Source organism: Cetorhinus maximus, chromosome 3, assembly GCF_964194155.1.
Source record: "Cetorhinus maximus chromosome 3, sCetMax3.hap1.1, whole genome shotgun sequence".
NCBI lineage: Eukaryota > Metazoa > Chordata > Chondrichthyes > Lamniformes > Cetorhinidae > Cetorhinus > Cetorhinus maximus.
The window spans coordinates 135,659,502-135,679,665 of NC_135881.1; the positions used below are offsets into that span (position 1 = coordinate 135,659,502).

The 20,164-nt window shown below is 44.0% G+C and overlaps 1 protein-coding gene across 1 annotated transcript in view; it reads left to right on the plus strand.

Annotated features, from left to right (window-relative positions):
- The window catches only part of chn2 (chimerin 2), a 379,687-nt gene that overhangs the window by 289,072 nt on the left and 70,451 nt on the right, over positions 1–20,164 (plus strand). The window contains exon 7 of the mRNA XM_078539034.1: positions 6,773–6,850. Within this exon, the coding sequence (XP_078395160.1) occupies positions 6,773–6,850 (78 nt within the window). The remainder of the gene's footprint in view (positions 1–6,772; positions 6,851–20,164) is intronic.

The window sequence follows — 20,164 nt, forward strand, 5'->3', positions numbered from 1 at the left end:
CCCATTGCCCTTGCCATGCTGTTATAAACGTATACTTCCAGCAAGCTATAATGCAAAAGTTTATTTAATTTGAGTGTGCAGAAAAAAGTCTAACAGTGAGAACACTGCAAGATGTTCTAGCAAGAAAGCGGTTGTTTACCTGTGCTGTCCTTCTGTCATGAAAACCATACTTGCCTCATTGGACTGCGCGGAGTTCAGGAACTTAAATTCTTGATGGACCTTGGACCTCTTCTGCATGTGCACATGGGAATGGGCTGACACACGCAGTTTTATGTTTTCACGTTCTGCGGGCCCAGCCTGCCTGCGCAAGTGGGAAAATGGTGTGAAAACCTGGGTTAGGTGACTGGGTGCAGAGCACCATAGCCAGCAAGTGTCCCAGGAAGGGGACAAGGGAGAGGGACAGGGAGATGTCCCAAAAGGAAGTCCCAGGTAAGGGACAGAGACAGGGGACAGAGACAGGTCCTAGTTAAGGGAAAAAGAGAGGAGCAGAGAAACAGGTGCCAATTAGAGAAAAGGCTGAAGTGGGGTCGAGAGAGGCCCTAGTAATCAAAGAGGGCTCAGGGGAAACCCTGAAGATCCAAGAAGGCAGCCAAAGGTTGGTGACTTCGTGCGGCAGCCCATTGGGGCAAAGGTATCCCTTTGGAGTAGTGGCATTCTGTTTGGCACAGCTGAAGATCTGAAGTACCTTTTAATTTGGTGCTCAAGTGTAGACTTGGGAATCTAGAGGAATGGAATCTCAGGAGACGAGATTGAAACCCTGTGAGATGGGCCATCATTAAGCCGTCAGAGTTGGAGCGACTTTTGGAGACAATTCCAAGGTGAGATTTTTGAAGGTGAAGATTGGTATCCCTTGCGAGAGGCAGAATTTCATTGAGATTGGTTGATTGTGTTACTGACATCTGGATGTGTTGTTGAGAAATCCGTGGAATCTGACTTGGTCACATTTGGCATTTATTGTGCAGTACGGCGTGTTCGACCACAGATTTTTAATCAGTAAGGGAATCAAGAGTTATGGGGAAAAGGCAGGAAAGTGGAGTTGAGGATTACCAGATCACCCATGATCTCATTGAATGGGAGAGCAGACTCGATGGGCCAAATGGCCATATTCTGCTCCTATGTCTTATGGTCTTAATTCACATGCCCCGTACTTAATCTGAATGTTAGAGTATAAAATAGATAGAGTGAATTGTTTTATCTTTCAAACCTTGTATAGTAAAGTTTTTATTTGTTCAAGACATTTATAACACTTACTTTAGCCCGAGACTTTTTATGGGTTTCTTTCAGTGGAAAATGGCGCACAAACCCCTATAAGGATCTGGGACTTGTGTGAACAGGCCAAGCAACTGTCCCCTTAACCAATCAGCTTAAATAAACGTTGCTGAGGTATACTGAATATAAACCAGGAAGTGTAAATTAGAAAAGTTAATTCAAAACCATATCATTCACAGAAAGTGAAAGAAAGATAAAGGAGACTGAAGAAGTTTTTTTTTTAAAAGTTTTAAAACCTCCCAACAAAAACTAAAATTTGAAGGAAAAAGAATCCATGCTTAGAAAAGTTGTTTTTCAGTGCCAGTGAAGTTGTTTGGTAATAATTAATTCTTATCATAGCTTTACAAATTCAGTTACATTTGAACCAACAAACCCTAACTTTTTTCTGGCACATTTAGTGGGTATCTATCATGTAAGTGCTCCAATTAAATGTCTTTCCATGTGTTTGAATGCTGAGTCTCATGGTGAGATAGCAGTATAGTGAATCTTCTGGAGGAGCAGGGACTCAGACAGCAACTTCCTGATTTATGCGCTTAACTACACATGTGCGTACACTGTAAGTTGCTCTCCGATTTACTTTTTAATAATGATGAACACTGAGCCTCGTTATTTTTACCCTAAAATCTGGCCCAATATCTAATTTTCTTTTTTTTAAAGAAAGGTTTTATGCTTTATAATGGATTGTGACACATATTTCCTTATTCTAAGTAGTCGGCCTCTGTGTAAAGATGTTATTCTAATCCATCCATTGAGTTGGGGGTAAAAAATTTGCATGGATGGAGGATTGTTTAATAGATCGGGAACAGCGAAAAGAGATAAATGGGGCATTTTTAAATTGGCAGGCTTAACTGGTGAAGTGCCACAAGGATTAGTGCTGGGGCCAAAGCTACTTACAATCTATATTAATAATTTAGGCAAAGAGACTAAGAATAATGTATCCTGTTGTTTTTGTTGTTTATTCATGGGATGTGAACATTGCTGGAAAGGCCACAATTTGTTGTCCATTTCTAATTGCCCTTGAGAGGGTGGTGGTGAACGGTTGCAGTCCATGTGGGATACGTACAATCACAGTGCCCTAGGAAGGGAGTTCCACTTTTTTGGCCCAGTGAAGGAACAGCTTCATTGTCAGATATCGTTCAAAGTCAGGCTGGAGTGGAACTTTCAAGTGGTGGTGTTCCCGTGCTGCTGCCCTTGCCTTTCTAGCTAGTGGAGGTCGCAGGTTTTGAAGGTTTTCTTGAAGGAGATTTGTTGATGACACAAAGCTAGTTGGGAATGTAAGCTGTGAGGAGGGGACATGCAGCAAATTGAAATAGATAGGTTAAATGATGGACGACAAGATGGCAGATGGAGTATAGTGTTGGGAAGTGTGAAAGTATTCACTTTGATAATAAGAAAAGAAAAACAGAATATGTTTTAAATGACGTGAAACTTTTAAATGTTCATGTTCAGAGAGATTTGGGTGTAACTTGTACAAGAAGCACAAAGGCCTGAATTGTTAGGATGGTGGGGGCAGAGTCCCCGCCATCCAAAATGTCGGTGGGGAACATTTTATGCTCAAGCGAGTGCTGAGTGGCAATAGGCAGAACTTGCAGCTCTTAGTCGGGAGGCAGTCCCGCCTTGGAGAGCACTGCAGTGGCCAGAAGAGGAACTTCATAGAGCTGCCTGAGACTTAAGTCCCAGGAACCAGAGACCCAGGTAAATGTCAGGGATCCCAGGGTAGGGAAGGCCTGAGGGGTTGTGAAAGGGGCGATTGGGGTCTCAAGGGATAGGGTGGTGGTGGGGGGAGGGAGATCCTGAGGTCACTGGGCCTTATTGGTGGGGGGAGGGTGGTTCCCAGTCAGAAGGGGGCTTCTGATGGAGGTGCCCCTCCCCCTTCTAACTTTCCTCACTTTCGGGTTTCCCCCATGGAGTTTCAATCCGCCCACCAACCTAAAAATTGAGGCTGGGGGGGAAACAGCCATTAATTGGCCACTTAAGGGCCTCAACAGGGTTAAGGGCGAGCTTCCAGTCTGAGGCCTTCCCCCCCCGCCGCCTCCCACAATGTAAAATCGCTGCAAGATTGGGGCAGGCTGGAACCTGGAGGAATCCCATCCCTGCAATTTGATTCCCACCCCACCCCCCCTGCCTAAAAACCCATTGGGGGAACATAAAATTCTGAGCAATGTTAGTATGAACGTACAGCAAGCAATTAGGAAGGCAAATGGCATGTTGGTCAATATTTCAAGGAACCTTGAGTATAAGAATAAGGAAGTCTTGCTCCAATTGTATAGGGCTTTGGCAAGATCACACCAAGGGTACTGTGGATAGTTTAGTCTCCATATTTAAGGAAGGACTTACCTTGAAAGTGGTACAGCAAAGGTTCCCTAGATTGGTTTGTCGAATGAAAGGATTATCCTATGATGAGAGGCTGAATAAATTAGGCCTATAATCTCAAATTTAGAAGTATGAGAGGTGACCTCATTGCAGTATACGAGATTCTGAAGGTGATTGACAGGAAGGTTGTTTCCCCTGGCTGGGGAGCCTAGAACACAGGAACTCAGGATAAAGGGTTGATTATTTAGGATTGAGATGAGGAATGTATTCACTTATTGAGGGTTGTGAATCTTTGGAATTGTCCACCCTAGAGGATTGTGGATTTCCAACATCGTGTATATTCAAGGCTGGGGTAGATAGATTTTTGATTTCTCAGGCATTCAGTAGGATATGGGAAGTGAGGGTGGAAAGTGGAGTTGAGGCAGCAGATCAGTCATGATCGTATTGAATGGCAGCGCAAGCTCAAGGGGCCAACGGTCTATTCCTGCTCCTGTTTCATACGTCCTTATCTTTCAAAAATCTTAAATCTTTGGGGCAAGAATTTAACTCATTCAAGTCCCATCCCTTTACTACACAGAGTTAAATCAGGCCAGTGGTCTCTTATTACTTTCTTGCCAACCAGAGGAAATAATCTCATTGTTTATCTTAAGAACATATAGGAATAAAGGATTTTGGTGCAGGAGTAGTTCATTCAGCCCTTTGACCCTGCTCCGCCATTCAATAAGACCATGGCTGATCTGGTCTGTGGTCTGAATTCCACTTTCCTCTCTGACCCCATAACCCTTGACTCCCTTATCTATCAAAAATCTGTCTAACTCTGCCTTTAATAAATTCAATGACCCAGCCTCCACTGCTCTCTGGGGAAGAGAACTCCACGTACTAATGGTCCTCTGAGAGAAAACAAAAATCCTCATCTTAGTCTTGAAAGGGAGACCTCTTATTCCTAAACTCTGTCCTCTGGTTCTCATCTCCCCCACAAGTGGAAACATCCTCCCAGTATCCACCCTATCAAGTCTCCGCAAGATGTTTCTATAATAATGTTACCTTAATTATGTTATCGAAATCCATCATAATGTTCAGTCACCTGTCAATTTTTCAACTCGCGTGAAAAAATTCTAACTTCTCAATTCTCTTCATTACTATAATTCCTCATCCATGCTGCCTTCTAGTTAACCTACAATCCGCTTTTCAACAATCATAAAAACTTACACTGCTGGTTCCTTGAAAGACCAGTTATGCTTTGTCCCTAAATCCCACTAAACAATATGTGTGCAGTCAGCAACATCTTATTGAAACGTATAAGGTCCTGAGGGGCCTTGAAAGGGTGGATACCGGGAGGATGTTTCCTCTTGTGGGAGAGATTAGATCTAGGGGATACAGTTTATGAATAAGAGGTCTCCCTTTTAAAACTGAGATGAGGGGAAATTATTTCTCTCAGTTGGTTGTTAGTATGTGAAATTCTCTTCCCCAGAAAGCAGTGGAGGCTGGGTCATTTAATATGTTCAAGGTAGAGATAGACAGATTATTGATAGACAAGGAGGTCAAGGGGGCAGACAGGAAAGTGGAGTTGAGACACCACCAGATCAGCCATGATCTTATCAAATGGCAGAGCAGGCTTGAAGGGCCAAATGGCCTACTCCTGCTGCTAAGTCCGATGTTCTTATGCTTCATCCTGCACCATGGGAAAGCCTGCAAACCTCTCAAACCTACATCCTTCATGCTGCTGAACGTATGTTGTGTTTAAGAGTCAGCATTGAACTCCAAATTGGCAGCACTGGCATCAATCAATGCTTTAACTGCTTAACATCATAAACTGCCTGCTCAGCATACACTGCATGTGCACTCACCAGAATGGAAGCCACCATGACTCTCACCAGAATTGTGCATGCATGCTGCAGATGCTATTTTGAACCTCTAAGGGCGCTAGAAATCTAAATTTTGCAAGTGTTTTGTGAGATCCAAAACCCATCATGGAATCTCTGGATCTAGGAGGAAATAACAATTTGCTTCGGAAATCTTGAAGTGAAGGATGGAACATAAAATGTGTATCAAAATCTAGTTTCATTCTGGTATGCTTATACCTAACATTAGTATCAACCCTGTGGATGCATTTAGATCAGCATGTTATATACCGATAGAAAAGACAAATATACATACATGTCATAAGACCGTATTTCACACAGCCAAGAATGCTATAGCCCACAAGAATTTTATATTTATCTTTTCTAAATTTGCTATATTCTAATATTTAAATTTTTAAGCAAATACACAGATACTTTGTGCATGGCAAATTTAAAATGGTGTTACTTAGGAAATGTAATAGATTTCTGCTTTTGCACAAAATTTTGACTTTAGTTTTAGCATAGGATTAAGATGATTGATAATAAAATAATTGGATTGCGTGAGTTCTTAACACCTTGCAGAATTGCATTTTTAAACTGGGAGGTGACTCTCAAACTATTGTACTCTCCTCTGATACTGGTGTCTTATAGGATATGAAAAGGCGTAATCTAAGATTGGATTTTTTTCTGCACTTTAATCTCTCAGCCCAGTCAGAAGGTCTTACAACTTCTGGGTCTGATTTTCTGTGTAATTGGATGCAGTATCTGACCAGTGCTGCCTGAGTTAGTTTCTTTAATGTGGTACCATGCAGAACGGATCAGTCCTTTGAAATCTGCTGTGGTCTCAGGGTGCAGAGCTACTACCCCCTGCCTAAAGTTTCTCTAGCGTCTGTCTAGAAACCGTTGCCAAGGTTTTGCAGGGTTTATGAATGTGAGCTTCTGTCTGCAGCACACGTCTGCTTTGAGTGCTCACACAGACCTTTGCTAAAGCTCATTCAGATGCAGAAACCCTTTTCATCACACAAGACAGCCCATTCAAGTCACATGCCTGAGGTCTCACAGAATGGAGTGCAGCTGCTGCCACTTTGGTTGCTAACATTAGAGGCTGTTTGGCAAACTTGAGGACGCTAAAACTTCACAGCTCAAAGGACAGAGAACCTATTTGGGACCCTAACACCATGCCGTCTCAGGAACTCTGGTTAGAGAGTGAACAGGCATGTCCTCCTGTTATACACAAATCCAAAAAGGACAAGCAGCATCAAGAACTGCTGGCTGTAGCATTAGGGATGAAAGTGGGTAGAAGGAATACAGTGTTGTGGCAACCTCTGAAACTTTTTGCCTATTCACAGATCACCTCACTTGTCAGAAGAGCTGCCTTGAAACAAAGTGAGAACGATTTCAATTATGAAAAAGCTCACAATTTTAAGGTAAGACTGACTTTTAAATTTCTGCCATTAAAATGCTGAATGAAGGAAGGCTGGAATTATTTGTAATTAGCAAATGCTCCAAGGTTAACCTTATTGATGCTAAATGTAATTGAATGTTACTGATGTAGTATTAAGAAGTTTTGTAGAACTATTGTCACTTTCACTTCAGGTTAGCGTGTTTAAATGAAACATTGCAGGACACTCAGAAATGTGGCTATTTAAATTTATTTAAACTCGTTAAATATTAAGTTCCAAATATGCATTGTTTTGACTTTGATGATATACTTCAGGGTTAAGGATCAGTTTTCTTTTTTACTGCTTGTTATTTAACTGCTCTTTAATTGGATCTAATTAAAGGTGGATTGATAGCAAAACTTCTGTGATCAGCAGTGTTTATGCAGCAGAAAGTTGTAAAGCAGTGTAGTTATGCTGGTATCTGAAGTTCCTACAATTACTGCAGCTGCCATCTCATACTACCCACTGCTGTACATACTATAATATTGCTACTAATTAGTTTTGTTAGCTACATTTTCTAGTTGCGGCAACACCTAACATTTTCTTCAACAGTCCAGCAAGCATTTTAACTAATAATTAAAACCAGTATTACTTTTTAATGTAGAATTAAACACGAAACAAAAGTTGCACTTAGTTTGTTAATCCCTTCAGCCTTATTTCCTGCTCACCACGAGTTGCACACCAACTGGAAATGGTGAGGGTTGGGATATTGGGCTGTATTTGTCCTCAATGCTGCTTTAAACTAACCACTAGGGAATACAGGAGAATTATTGAGGGATGACTCTCCTTTCCGTACTCTGTTTTTCCCCTGGGAAAAGTAGATGACCTTAGTCAGCATTTGCTCAAAATCATGTGACTGAAATTGGGAATTCAGTCGTGTGAGCAACTTTGGATTGCACCTTATTCTTACCATGCCTGCATGGTAATTTTGTCCTCCAATGCATTGTGCCATTGCGCTACCCTTCCAGAACAGAAACAAGCAACCAGATAATGTGTGCATTTGTGAGAAGCTTGTAACTTACTATTTATATTTGACAGCTCAAATTTCAACATTCTTGTAGTAAGTATAATGAATTGTGAAGTACTCTTAAACCATGATGCTGCATAGCGTCACAGCTCAGAAGGAGACCATTTAACCTATTGAGCCTGTGCCAGCTCTTTGCTAGAGCTAACCAATTAGTCCCACTACCCTATTTTAATTAAATAATTGTGTAATAAAGCAATTATTCATCCAGTCATCCTTTGAACAAAAAGTGAAGAAGTGTCTACTGTGTATTAGTTCTAACTGAGAAATTTCAATTGAACTATGGTTAACAAACTCCTTATGTCTGAGCTGTCTCATCCCTTATAACTTAAATATCATATGGTCAGCATATTCCTTTTGCTTGAATCAACTCATTTTGTCAATGCAACAGTTCTACCCACAAGTAAGGGTTTTGGGATTGATATGAGAATTGCTGACAATCTGAGTGACTATTTAGAAAAACGAACCCTTACTATATTCTCTGGAAAACAATTGGCTTTTAGTTCTTCCATTAATTGTTTACAAAAGTAAGCATGATCAATGTAAAGTGAATTTTCTGCTGTACATGAAATTTTAGTCAGTATATTTGGCCTAGCATATTATTTTGTTGTTCAGATTGTGCTCACCTCAGAAAAAAGTTTTCTAAACATTCTGGCCAAAACCAGACTTGTTTTTGTAATAAATCAAAAATTTTCAATTAAGCAGGGTTATTTCTAGAGCATAAAAATATTGTGTCCTGCTCTATTTTTAAACAGTTGCGGAGACAATTCAACCTTGAAATAAAACAGTATTACAGTTTGCTTTATACACACTGAAGATGTCAATGAATTGTAAATAAATATCTTTATATAATCGATCAGAAATTATTATCTGTAAATATATCTTCATGGCAACCTTGCAGCCCATTATTCTGATGTTATTAAAGAGATTAGAATTTAATAACTTAATGATGCAGTTCAGAATCAGCAGGAACTTCTGTATGTGAAACTTTTTCCTCATAATAGTATAATACCAGCATGTCATGAATTTCTTGGGACTGCCTGATTGCATTGTGCAGTGTCTGCTGAATTCAGTCATTCTCTCAGCTATAACGATGTCAATTAATGTTTTCACAATATAGATCTAATTTTGTACATCATTGATATTATGTTTATTTGTAATAACATGCACAATTTCACTGTGTTAACTACATCTTTAAATAGCTGCAACTAATAATGAATGTACTATGTTACTCTGATAAATACATACATTGTGCTTCTAGTAGTCATAACTGGATGCTTAGTGTTTCAACCTCAGTTTTAATCACAAATGGAACAACCAAAGTAGAATAATGTGCAGAAGATTAAATGTTAAATCAAACATCAGGTGCAATAGACCCAGTAAAAATTCACCAATCCAGCTTTTTAAATTTTGCTGAATATTCAAACAAACATGAAAACTTTCAAAATTCTTTCCTTAATCACATCAAATCCTACAGGATTAGACTCTGTACAAAGTTTCAATATACCTTTTTGTTTTATTAAAACAAAAACAGGAAATGCACAACAGGTTAGTTTGTTCACATTTTTTGAATAGATATCCTGATGACAGGTTCCACCCTAAACTTGTCTTTTGCTTTCAGGTGTTAATTACTTGTGTATGTTCAACATTCCTGTGTTTGTTTCAGATTTTCAACATGCAGTATGATCTTTCATCAGACGTTAAGTAACCCATGTGGTGCATTTTCTAGAAAGAAATGGTATTTGGTCAATATTAATATTTGCAAAGATTTATTCATGAAGAAGTTAACAGTGACACAGCAACTGCACCTTGGAGCATTGAACTTTTTTAATAAGAGCCATAAATTTAAATCCCAACATCAATGCACAGTTAAACAGATTTGATTGAGCTGAGTATGGTTTGGTAGCCATAGTGAAGCTACTGCATGGAGCAAAATATAGGGGCTCTGTGTTCCCCATCATGAAAAAAGGTAGTGGACAATAGAATCCATCTGAACCAGTCAGGCACACCAATGAACACCTTGTTTTGCTAAGTTACGGAGTAGTAATGACAGCAATTGTGAGTGTCCTCCCAGCTGAAGAAGTATAGGGGTATGGAGGAGAGGAAGAGGCAATTCTAAAGCAGGAGAAAGAGGTAGGAAATTTTGAAGACGACATAAACTTTTCTCAATTAAAATGGAATATAAACCCAAATTGAAGCTAGAATATGTCAAAGGTGATTTTTTTTTTCACAAAACTGTGACATATGGATTTTTGTGCAGCTAAGTGTGAGGTTATCCATTTTGGACTAAAATGGATAGATAAGAATATTGTTTTTAAGCACAATTACTTGTATTCCAAATGAAATGTCTAAGCTTCACTTTGTTTCTACACCATGTGGAATTATATCCGAAACCTTCAGGTTAGATACTTAATAAAACTTGGAAGATTAACCCCTTGGTCTGGGTACTGTATCAATGTTCGTATGCAGGTTGAGATTTCTTTGGCCTTCTGTTTACTTTCAACAAGGTTGTCCCTTCAAATCTCCTCCAACTGTCCAACCTTCATTCAACAAAGGTGTCTCTGGCACCTTAAGCATAGTTACCTTGGCCATAACTTTTCTGGTTCTAATATTCTTTAACTATGGCATTTTGTATCTAAAACTCACTCTCTCCTCAGCACAGCTATACCAGAAACTTAACTCACCGTCAGCAGAATCCTTCAATTGTTGCCAACACCCAGAATTTCAACCAGGTTCTGCTGAAAGGGATGTTTCTTCTCTCCAGCTTGTTTAAATTCTCAAACTAAATTGCTTGAACTGAGAACCACCTCTAGGAACCTACTCATTCCTATAATTAATTTATTGACCCTTTTTTATTGTTCATCTCCCAGGCAACCTGTTCCAACGATCATTTACTAGAACCCAGCTATTTTTTTAATCAGAAATCAGGTCCTATTTCTTAAAGGGACCACCACCCCATATAAAATATAGTTTTTCTTTCCCCAAAAGCACGTGGACCATCACAATAGTAATAGTGTAAAAAGCAGAGAAGGGGAAGAGTTCATGATTTTTTCAGGAGAATTTTATAGATCAGTATGTTTCTGGTGTTACAAACTAAAGGATGCTGATTTAAGGTAATTGACAAAAGAAGCAATGTAGACAAGAGGAAAAACTTTTTTATACAACGTGTGGTTAGGATTTGGAATACACTGTCCAGAATGTGGTGGAGGCAGATTCAATCGAGACCTTCAAAAGAGAAGTGGATAATTAGCCAAAGCATAAAGATTTTCAGGTCTACAGGGAAAGGCAGGGGAATGGAAATAGGTGAATTACTCTTCCGGAGAGCTGGCACAGACATGACGGGCCAAATTGGCCTCCTTCTGTGCTGTAGCCATTCTATGATTCTATTTGCATTTGGGGTACTGTGCCCAGTTCTGGGCATCACACCTTAGAAAGGGTGCATTGGCCTTGTAAGGAATGGAGTGCAGGTTCACCAGAATGTGACCTGGATAACAAAGGTTAAATTGTCAGAAGAAATTGCATAAAGTAGGCTTGTATTTCCTCAGAATACGCAAGGTTAAGAAGTAATTTTATCAACGTTTTTAGGATTTTGGAAGGAATTGACAGAGTAGCTGGAGAGAAACATTTTCCACTGGTGAGAGACTCTTGTGCAAAGGGTCATAACCTTAAAATCCCAGCCACACCATTTAGGAGAAAAGTTAGAAACGCTTTTCATGCAAAGGGTGGTAGAAGTGTGGAATACCTTCAACAAAAAGCAGTAGAAAGTGGCTCAAATTAATAGTTTTAAATTGGAATTGATAGATTTTTGCTTGGTAAGGATATTAAGAGATTCTGGAGCCAAGGCAGGTGGATAGAGTTAGGGTACAGATCAGCCACTTTCTCAGTCAGCAGGCACCAGGTCCTGGTAAAATTGTTCAAACTCGGGAGGACATAAGTAATTTAAACTTTTTGGTGCGCAGTTTGTGTAGGAACAGACATTAAATAGCTGACTCCAGGGGGTCTAGCTTTAAGCAGAACTCTGCGAGAGAATTTCTTACTGCTTTAGACCATCTCTTCAGGAGGTAGAGGAGAGATTAAACACTGGACACTAGGCGAGGGAAGAAGAGTCCATCCAGTAACAGCTCCTAACAGCCAGAAGAAGGCTGTAAAAAGTATTTTTTTCTGTTTAATTTCCCCCTTCAAGCCTGCAGTTCCTTTCTGCACCAAAATCACTTTTGTGGGCAGAACTTAGAGTAAGTCCAAGAAAGAAGTAAAAAAGCTTAACGGCACTACCATTGCAGTCCAGCAACAACCCATGTTCAGCTAAGCCTGTGACCACTTAAGGTACTGCAACTCAGGGAGCTAAATTAAGTTGTGAACGGCTGTTTAAAAAAAAAGCCTGAATATTTGTTCCTGTTCCAGATAATCTTAATCCTGCAAAAAGCCAGAGGATGACCACAGCATTTCCAACACTCAGTTGAAAGGCAACAGATCTCCTGTCTGATGTTAATTTGTTCCGAAAACACATACAGCTCTGTTTTCTGAACCTCAATATTTCCAAACCAGATAAATAAGCGATTAAAGTTAAAATTGCTATAGGCAATGAAGGTCTCCACAGACTGAACACTTCAGGTCTGTTGGACGAGGACCTCAAAAATCCAGATAAAATATGATCAACGCTCAAAGATCAATTGTGAGTGAAGTTCAACTTCCAAACACATCTGGAATTCATGTCTTTTAGTCAACAACGGTCAGAGACTATTGGTTAACACATAATTAGATGCAGAGACAATAGAAGCATTCCAAAAAGACCTCTTGGACCAAGCCAGAAGTTACAGTATGAAAACACTACTGTAAAGCGGATACAAGCATGAAGTCATATTACTGGGTAGACAGTCTGCAGGCTATTTGTAATTCGTCCACCACTGGTACAAAAGCCACTGCAGGCAAGCTTAGTGAGCAATGTGAGCGACACAGCCTCACACACGCACCCAGAAATTGTCCCGCTTTTAATGATGTATGCAAGGCATGTGGCACTAGAGAACACTGGAAATGCCAATGCAGAAAACAAAGGCTGGAATAAATGGTTCAACGTCATGAGAAGCCACAACCAGAGGCCAGACAGGTACAGCATTCTAATCAACCAAAGGCACAAAACAGAAATCGTCAAAATAAGATCCATGAAATGTCCAGCTAAGCTATGGTCATGTGATGATATGCAAAGTAAGCAAACATTTCACATGGTGAACACACATTCTTTGGCACCGTGGCACCAACAAAAGCCTTTGCCACCGTCCAGATGATAGGCTCACGACCAGCATGTGGGTAATGAATTACCCCACCAGAACATCAGGCAAAAAGTTTAAGTACAACACCCAAATGATGGCACATGGAATCCAGCAGAAATCATCAGCATATGCCCAGAACCAAGATTGTTTCAAGTATACACCAAACGACATGACAGTGCGAAAATTAGTACAAAACCGTAACCAGAAACGAATAGAACAGAATACGGTCTAAGATGCAACATAAACAAAGCACCCCTAACCAACCTGCTGAAAACATACAGCAGCCTCCGACCAAGATCACTATAACTCAGTTTGGACAGATAAGCAAACCACTGATTCGTTTCAGATATTTGTAAATTTATTCTTTTGTATAATCTCTACTTTCTGACACAATGTAATTTTCTTTAGTTGTCATATAAATAGTTTGATTCTCTAAAGGTAAACTTTTAGTTTAGAAAAAAAGGGGATATTGCGATATGATATACATGCAACTTTAAGTAGGTGTATCTTAAACTGCTGCCTATCGTTAGCCACCTCTAGACAGGATGTGATGTGAAACTCCATGATTTTGTACTTAGTATACAGCAGCAGCAGTAGTAGAGGTCAGATGTGCCCTGCAAGGCAGAAACCCCTCCAGTTAACTTTGTATGTATACAGGGCGGAATCGTCCCAGATTTGCACTAAGTGCGGTGGCAGGCTGGTAAAACTGTTTTACCCGCTGGCTGCATTGGCGGTTTTTTATGCTGCATCGTCCCAAACCTGCCGCATTAATTATGCATTCCTGGGAAACACGCCGCTTCCATGGCGGGCGGACTATCATTTGTCCGCTGCGCTATCACCTCGCCGCTTCAGCACACTGGGCGTCATATTTAAACTCCAGCCGTGCGCACACATCTCAGTGCTTCCAGCCCAGGACTGCTGCAAAGAAGACATGGCCCTGAAAGGCAAAAAGACTGCAGCCCCTAGGTTCAATAATGCGTCCCTCAAGCACCTTTTGGATGCAGTGGAGGCTCACCATAATGTCCTCTGGCTGCAGGGTGGGCAGAACCCTCACTAATCTGGCTTGGGAGATGGTAGCAGCAGTGGTCAGGGCCAATCCCCTTCAATCCCCTTCAGCCGGTGCCACAAGAGGATGAATGATGATCTCCGTTCCGCCATCACTCTCAACTCTCACACTTACACATCCCATCACAAATCCACAGGGCCCCCACTACCTGCTGGTTCCAGGGACATCACCATTCACACTTACATACACCTTTATTGTCCTCATTCCATCCATGGGACCATTCCCCACCCACATATGCCAGGCATACTTATCATCTGGCCTGGCAGGTGTCCAGCTTACACTATCTCCATCTCTATTCATGCAGGACAAGCTGACACTCAACAAGAGGGAGAGGTCACAGACCAGTGGATGAATGCCTGAAAGCAAGGTCCTCACAGGCTTTGAAAACAGAGCCATCCAGCTGACCGGTGAGGATCTGGATCATTCCTGTGCTGATGGTGAGGCCAGCAGTGCTCTACCAAGTGAGGATCCAACAGTGCAACATCCATCAGACAACCATGCTGTGACTGATATGTCCTGTTTCACAGGCCACTGCCATGCACCAATTATCTCCCCTTGCTTCCGCAGGCACATCTGGGAAACAGCCGACGGAGTCCATGACCCAGGGCCTCCAGTCAAGCCCTGAAGAAACCTCTGAAGAGGAACCTGGAGACACTCTCCATGAAGTCCCATCACAGCGCTCACCCGCACCCTCCACCAGCGCAGAGAGACACACCTGCGTGAGACCTACCTTTACAGTAGGCTCAGGAACACAATCTGGTGAGCACATTGCACTGTCTGATCCGCAGCAGGCGGCAGTAGGGACGTCCCAGGTTTCTGGCACGCAGAAGATTGCTGGAGGCCAGAAATCTGCTGAGTCCGAGTCAGATGATGAGCCTCTGGACTCAGTCATGTCACAGTTGCTGGAACTGCAAAGGCAAGCTCGGGAACATCAGGAAGGGATGTCTGCTGCGCTCCTCAGATTGCAAGGCACGATTGAGGAGTCCGTCCACCTTCAGGCTGAGGTGATAGTGCTGGCATGTCGACGAAACGATGGTCAAAACTGGTAGAATGGCGGCTGCCATGAAGACCTTGGTCCAGGACATTGCTCCTGCACTGCTGCGCAGGCTCAACTCCATCGCTGACGCCATAGATGGTCTCCAACAATTTGTACGCGAGAGGGGTGCCAGACACCTTGATCTCACTCCAGCTACGCCTTCTCAAGGAGTCAGTCAGGGGCCCTTGGGCACCCAAAGGGAGGAGGATCAGCAGGTGTACCCCCCGCCCCCCCTGCGGGGCCATCCAGCCAGGTAACTCCAGGTGTGTCTGGTCTATCTGAATCCCCTCTTCATGTGACCTCAGCAGCTCCAGCTCCGTAGGCAGAGGAGGATGCTATTGCCACACAGCAGGCCGGGGCCCTCCAGGTCTTGGCCTCCACAGGATGCGCGCTAATCACAGGCTGCCTCCACTTCCAGGGAGCACCAAGACGTAGCGGCATGGTTGGAAAAGTTAAAAAGATGTAGTTGCACAACCTGATCATGGAATTTAATCACTTGTACATACTGCTCACTATTGTCAATAAATTCCCAAGAATGTCTCCCTGCCTATGGCTCCTTGTTCTGATGAGCATTGTTCGTGTCACTCAGATGTGAAACCTCAAGGGCTCCTTCCCTATGCTTTGTGCAGCCTTCAGACCATAGTGATGGTCAGGCCTCACACTCCTGGACACATTACTGATACCTGCACCTCGACGGTGAATGTCATGGGCAGGCGTCACAGAGTTCCGTCATTCTCTCTGTGTGCTCTCATCACCTTTAAGGTGGAGCTGGCCCTATCTCTATAGCATCTGTGACCAGTGACGCTGTGCTTCTGAAGGGGTCAGGTGCTGAAGGCGGACAAAGAATCAGATGCTTTTAAAATTTCATGGCTGCGTCTCTATGATATGACCCTGATCACAGACCGCAAGGGAGCTGCCCTCAGCCAGCAGTAATCATACATTCACAGAGGCTATGTGAAGATCTATGGAGTGTCCTCACTGCATGGCATCATCCTCCTGCAATCGAGCAACTATTAGGGCCTCCACTGTGTCTTCATGACAGAAGCATTATCACAGTGGGCAAGTGCGCTGCCATAAGCCAGACTGGATTCAAATGTTCATAAATGCAATGTGAGGATCTATGGTATCTCCTTACTGCCTGTCATCATCATCCTCCACAAATTTAGCAGCAATGAGGGCCTCCTGAGCATGCCTGCCTCGCCTGACCAGTGTGAGGGCCTCATCATTGTCATCCTCACCTTCGAGGACCTCCTCATCCTCATCCCTGTCAGCGTCCTCCTTGTCAGAGGAGACCTCCATCTCCTCCTCAGCCAACTCCTGTCCCCGTTGCAGTGCCAGGTTGTAAAGGGCGCAGCGGGCAACAACGATGCAAGACATCCTCTGTGGACTATATTGCAGGGCTCCACCAGACCGGTCCAGGCACCAGAGCCTCATTTTCAGCATCCTGATGGTCTGCTCCACCAAGTTACAAGTTGCAGCATGAGCCTTGTTATACCTTCACTCTGCTGCAGTCTGAGGCCGCCGCATGGGTGTCATCAGCCACATCCTCTGTGGGTGGCCCTTGTCCCTGAGGAACCATCCCTGCAGCTTCTGTGGACCCTGGAAGACGTTGGGGATCTGTGACCGACTGAGAACATAGGAATCGTGGACACTCCATGGAAACCGTGCGCAGACTTGCAGGATGCGTTTGTGGTGGTCGCACACCAGCTGCACATTCAGTGAATGGAATTCCTTGCGGTTGACGTAATTGGCCGCGTGTTTCAGCGGAGATCTTAGCGCCACATGAGTGCAGTCGATGGCACCCTGCCCATGTGGGAAGCCTGAGATCTGGGCAAATCCAATCGCTCTTGCATCATGGCTGTCCTGGTCCTGGGAAAAATGCATAAAGTTGTGTGCCCTCGTGAAGTTGGCATCCGTGACCTCATGGATGCATTTGTGGGTACAGGTTGTGATATTCCACAGAGGTCACCTGTAGAGCCCTGAAAGGAGCTACTGGCATGGAAACTGAGCGCCGCAGTCACTTTCACGGCCACTGGCAGCGGATGCCCTCCATGTCCCCATGGCAACAAATCCTGCAACAGCTGGCAGATGTGACCAACCAGTTCCCTGGACATGTGCAGTCTTCGGCGACACTGGTTCTCGGTCATCTGCAGGAATGAAGGGCTGCGTCTATAGAACCCTGGGTCAAGCTAGGCACCGGCTCGCTGTAGCTCTTTGGCGGCTTGTGTGGGAGCCGCAGCCACCCCTTCATCCAGAGGGTGCTGCTCCTTCCTCTGCACAGCCAGGAGCCTCAGCCGCTCTGTTCTCAGTCGCCTTCAGTCTCTGCACACCATGAGGCATACAGCTAGGTCACCAGGCTCCATGATCCTGATGTCGTACTCCTGTAGGATGAAAGATAGAGGCTCGTGGGTGTACTAAGAACCTGACTTGGTTCAGTCTGAAGGACGTTTAACCCATCCCAGAGAGTGGTGGCCACCATTTGGATGGTCAGAGATTAGTGTGCTGCATGGCTGCCCAAAACCCCACCCACCTCCACCCCACCCCACTCCACTCGACTGATTGGCGGAAACTTCGCCGACTGGACTGCAAGCTGTGCTCTCTGCTCAGGCGCTGGCATTCTCCTAACCCGTGCTGCAAGGCTGCACTGTTAGCTTGAACCATGGGGGAGACTGGTCCAAACCAGGATGGTGACATTGCAATGGGCTGTGAGCACCTCCACCAGTGACTGCTCCATGGCCAACTTTAGCAAGGAGGTTGTACAACTTGCCTAGTCGTTCAACTGTTCTGCAGTCCACTAAAATGCTCATTAGTTTGCCGTCTGTGCCCGAGGGGTGAAAAGCTCTGGAGCACTTGGTGACATTTTGAATGGGCAGAGAAGCTAAAGGCCTGACTCCAATAATATCAATGTGGCTGCCCCTGAACTGTCTCAGCTACAGAGGAATGGCCACTTTATACAAGGCGTCCCTAATGCGTGGCCGCTACCCTTGCCCAACTCTCCCCCCACCCCCCCGTCAACCCCGCATGTGCTTGTGTGCTACCTCCAACCGCAAGGCAGCCCTTGACACCCCTCCTCCCCCGCCCAACATGCCTTAACAGCAGGCCAGCTCTTGCAATCTCCCCCCCCACCCCCCCAAGTGCCTCAACTGCAGGGCAGCACTTGCTACCCCACCGACCACACCTCAACCGCAGGGCAGCCCTTGCCCCCCCCTCCCCAATGCTCCTCAGCCACAGGGCAGCCCTTGCCCTACCCTCCACAATGCACCTCAATCTTGAAGCCCAACAGGCGACCCAGGCAAGGGCTCTGCAACGTTACTGTGCAATCACCTCCGAGTTCCCCCACCAAGTCCACGCCTTATATATGCTGTTGTGAAATACGTTGGTGTGCTGAGCTTATAATGATATGCAGATGTATTACTATGAGGTCCCGATGTCCGATGGCGGGAAATGCAGCGGACGATCGCAAACTGATTTCACGATGTCGTGAAGCCAATTTTTGGCCTTCTTGCCATATTGTCCCCTCACGCTACCAAGCACGCCCGACGCCAGCAGGCACAGAAGATTCTGCCCATAGTCTTTTATTCTAATGAAGAACCCACATTATTGCTTTACCAATCCTTGTCATTTAACTAGTATGTTTACAACACATAGAAGAATGTAATGACCAATGAACTTGTAAGTAAGACCCTTTATTGCACCATACATATGATCTAAAGCTTCTTCACTTGAACTCCTGGCTTGTTAGTTGTTCTCACCCAGTGCAGTAGTTTTGATGCTAAACTTAAGGCTTCCTGGCTTGACTTGGGGTGCGAGGGTGGAAGTATCTACCACTGGAAGCAGCTGGAACTGTAATGCTATTTCCTTGATCCTGTGGGTAATCAGTGTGGTGCAGACCCGCAACCAATTGCACAATTATACAACACCCTGACTGTGGCCTTTGGGCAACATTTTTGTGGGATCATGGGCCTCAACAAAAGATGACTGAATAATGCTGCTCCATATAAATTCCCTTCTGTATTCTCTATCTCATAAATATCAGTTACCCTGTATGCAATACACTCCTAAATTTTTGTTGTACAGTATTTTGCATTTATGGGCAATGAAGTCACACTGAATAACTCCTTTTAAGCACATTCCATTGTCAGTTTTATTCAGTGGTACCATCTTAGCCTCTGAGTCACAAGATTGAAGGTTCAAGCCTCACATCAGTAGTTCTGCATTTTTTTTTATTCACAGGATGTGGGCTTTGCTGGCTGGGCCAGCATTTAGTGTCCATCCCTAGTTGCCCTTCAGAAGGTGGCGGTGAGCTGCCGCCTTGAACGGCTGCAGTCCATGTGGTGTAGGTACACCCACAGTGGGGAGTTCCAGGATTTTGACCCAAAGACAGAGAAGGAATGGCGATAAAAACAATAAGCTAAAAGCTACTGCGGATGCTGGAAATCCAAAACAAAGAAACATCCTTCCCAGAAACATGATAGGGTCCCCCTTGTCCTCACTTATCACCCCACCAGCCTCCGCATTCAAAGGATCATCCTCCGCCATTTCCGCCAACTCCAGCATGATGCCACCACCAAACACATCTTCCCTTCACCCCCCCGACGGCATTCCGTAGGGATCGTTCCCTCCGGGACACCCTGGTCCACTCCTCCATCACCCCCTACTCCTCAACCCCCACCTATGGCACCTCCCCATGCCCACGCAGAAGATGCAACACCTGCCCCTTCACTTCCTCTCTCCTCACCGTCCAAGGCCCCAAACGCTCCTTTCAAGTGAAGCAGCATTTCACTTGCATTTCCCCTAACTTAGTCTACTGCATTCGTTGCTCCCAATGCGGTCTCCTCTACATTGGAGAGACCAAACGCAAACTGGGCGACCGTTTTGCAGAACACCTGCGGTCTGTCCGCAAGAA